The 2,368-nt window shown below is 29.3% G+C and overlaps 1 protein-coding gene across 4 annotated transcripts; it reads left to right on the top strand.

Moving 5' to 3' along the window:
• The first annotated feature begins 314 nt into the window (after positions 1 to 314).
• LOC101496941 (two-component response regulator ARR14-like) lies at positions 315 to 2,152 on the top strand. Of its 4 annotated transcripts, none has more exons than XM_073369972.1 (5): positions 317 to 539; positions 654 to 806; positions 907 to 1,152; positions 1,366 to 1,442; positions 1,833 to 2,152. In XM_073369972.1, the coding sequence occupies exons 1-5, from the start codon at positions 419 to 421 to the stop codon at positions 1,854 to 1,856; spliced, it is 621 nt and encodes a 206-aa protein (XP_073226073.1). In that variant the 5' UTR covers positions 317 to 418; the 3' UTR covers positions 1,857 to 2,152. The 4 variants fall into 4 exon arrangements, with proteins under 4 accessions (XP_073226072.1, XP_073226073.1, XP_012575197.1 ...); XM_004514071.4 differs by having other exon boundaries at positions 320 to 539; positions 907 to 1,284; XM_073369971.1 differs by lacking the exon at positions 1,833 to 2,152 and having other exon boundaries at positions 315 to 539; positions 1,366 to 1,786.
• The last annotated feature ends 216 nt before the right edge of the window (positions 2,153 to 2,368 follow it).

Genomic DNA, 2,368 nt, shown 5'->3' with positions numbered 1-2,368 from the left:
AAATAATTCATATTTTCTTGTGATAAATCTTGATCAAATCTTCTTATATATAATTTATATTTTCTTATAGATAAATCTTGATCAAATCTTCTTGTAAATAATTCATATCTTCTTGATAATAAGATCTTGATCATATCTTTTTCAAATCTTGACCATATCATCTTTTCAACTTAGTCAAATATTTTTTTAAATTATAAATATGAATCAAATCTTATTTTAGATTGTCTTCAAAAACACAAATCTTAATAAAAAAAACCCAAAACTAAATATAAATATATATAATCAAAAGCATATTTCGTGTAATATTAGTATTTGATCTCTTTTTTAATCCAAGTTCTTGCGATTGTTTCGTTCTCTTTCTCTTTTGGAAAGATTCGTGTGGTTCGTTCTTATTTCTAAGCACAAGAAAAGAGTAAAGATGGAGTTTATAAAAAGACTTCCAAAACGATTCCCAATCGGTCTACGGGTTCTCGTCCTTGATGTTGACACAACTCACCATCCCATCCTTCACGCAATGGGTAATCAATTTCTATACCAAGGTAACTATCTACTGAGTAATGCTTCAATTCTTGATTATATTTTTCTTTTTCTATCTTTGACATATTCTTGATTATCTTTTTCTTTTTTTGACATTTTATATTTTGTTCCTTCAGTTACCACTTGTTGCAAGCCTTCTGTTGCATTGAATCTTCTTTCCCAAACAGAATGCTCTTTTGATGTCATAATTGTTGATACTGATATGCAAGAATTGAGTGCTTATGACTTTCTTGAACATATTCTCTTATTCCACAAAATTCCTGTCATTTGTAAGTCTTTTATTATTTTATTCATATCTATTTCATGTATCTCATATTTAGTTGTTCGTATGTATTTACTACTTTTTTTGTGATCTTGTTCAATTTGCAGTCATGTCTTCTGATTACTCTACAAATTCTATCATGGAGGCTATCACAAAAGGGGCTTCTGATTATTGGATTAAGCCTTTGGAAGAACAAGAATTCAAGAATATGTGGAAGTATGTGGTAAAAGGAGTTATGATTAATGAAAATAAACATGAAAAAAAATTGAATCAGAATATGAACATCTTTGATATGAACAACATCTTCAATAGAAAACGGGGGAGAGAAGACGAGTTCAATGTTCCAAAACAAGGTATTGATTCTGAAGATGAAAAGCATAATCATAATGATGATTATCCACCGGCGACAAAGAAGTTCCGGTTTTCATGGAATCAACAGTTTCATAATCAATTTGTAATTGTTGTCAATCAATTAGGCCTTGATAGTATGATTCTTTCCCTTTACTTTTCTCTTCCCTGTTTGTATTCTTTAACAACTTAACTTATATGCATTATGTATTTTTCAGATGTAAAGCCGAAACAAATACTAAAAATTATGGATGTTCCGGGTTTAACCCGAGAACACGTTGCTAGCCATTTGCAGGTTAGTTTCGTTATTACTGTTTTGTATCCTTGCATGCTCTCACATGGTTGGTAAATTTTGTTATAACTTGTTAAAGATAATGTAACATTCAATAGATTTTTGGTTAGTGAATGTTTGTAGTTACGAAGCATGCATAATTAGTTTTAGCTCAAAACCAGATTAGGACCAAGTTTGTTATAATTCTTGTTGCGAAGTTGATTTTGTTACAATTCTGACATGTACTTATTTGTATCCTCTCTAAAGCAAAATACCTTCTTGATTTAATGGATCTAAATCAGAATTTCAAGATATTCAATATTAAGATTTAGTAACATAAAAAGCATACTTTGTGTGATTTAAAATTGAAATTTTTGGAGTATTATTAACAATGAGATTGGTACTGATTGACAGAAATTGAGAAATAAATTGAAGTAAAGAGTGTCAAAATGTGGGAAGAAAAAAAATGAAATTTATCAGTTTTGTCTGCTTCAGCTGAAACACACTTAATCCTTGAAACTATTCACACATCTCCAGAACAGCAACAAGTACAGTCTGACAAAATTTGTGGTACACAGCTACACTTGATGAAATTTTGCAATTATGATCTCAGCGAAATTTTTACGACCTAAGCATGTCCTCTCACCGAAGTCGATATATTCGGTATGTATTCGTAACGAAGCTGTTGCCGATAGTGAAAATAATTTGGTCATTAATTCATTCATCTTTTTATAGTCGTTTGTTTATTGCTGTGATTTTATGTTACAAAGCTTAACTTTTTAATGACCAAAGATTAATTATATAGTTTATGTTGTACTCAAATATTTATGAAACATTTAATTATATAGTTCATTTCGTACTCAAATATTTATAAAACATTGATAGGAATGGCGATTGATGATTTTTATAGCAAAGATTAAAAATTGTTGACGATTCAAATGTATCTAATG

This window comes from Cicer arietinum, chromosome 6, assembly GCF_000331145.2.
Source record: "Cicer arietinum cultivar CDC Frontier isolate Library 1 chromosome 6, Cicar.CDCFrontier_v2.0, whole genome shotgun sequence".
Taxonomy (NCBI): Eukaryota; Viridiplantae; Streptophyta; class Magnoliopsida; order Fabales; family Fabaceae; genus Cicer; species Cicer arietinum.
This window is presented reverse-complemented; position numbering and strand designations above follow the sequence as displayed.

Bases quoted from the DNA above. Each gene is read 5' to 3' on its own strand.
- LOC101496941 (XM_012719743.3), top strand. From the start codon at position 419: ATGGAGTTTATAAAAAGACTTCCAAAACGATTCCCAATCGGTCTACGG. The intron at 540-653 runs GTAACTATCTAC...TTGTTCCTTCAG, and splicing joins TAATCAATTTCTATACCAAG to TTACCACTTGTTGCAAGCCT. The intron at 1,285-1,365 runs GTATGATTCTTT...TGTATTTTTCAG, and splicing joins CAATCAATTAGGCCTTGATA to ATGTAAAGCCGAAACAAATA.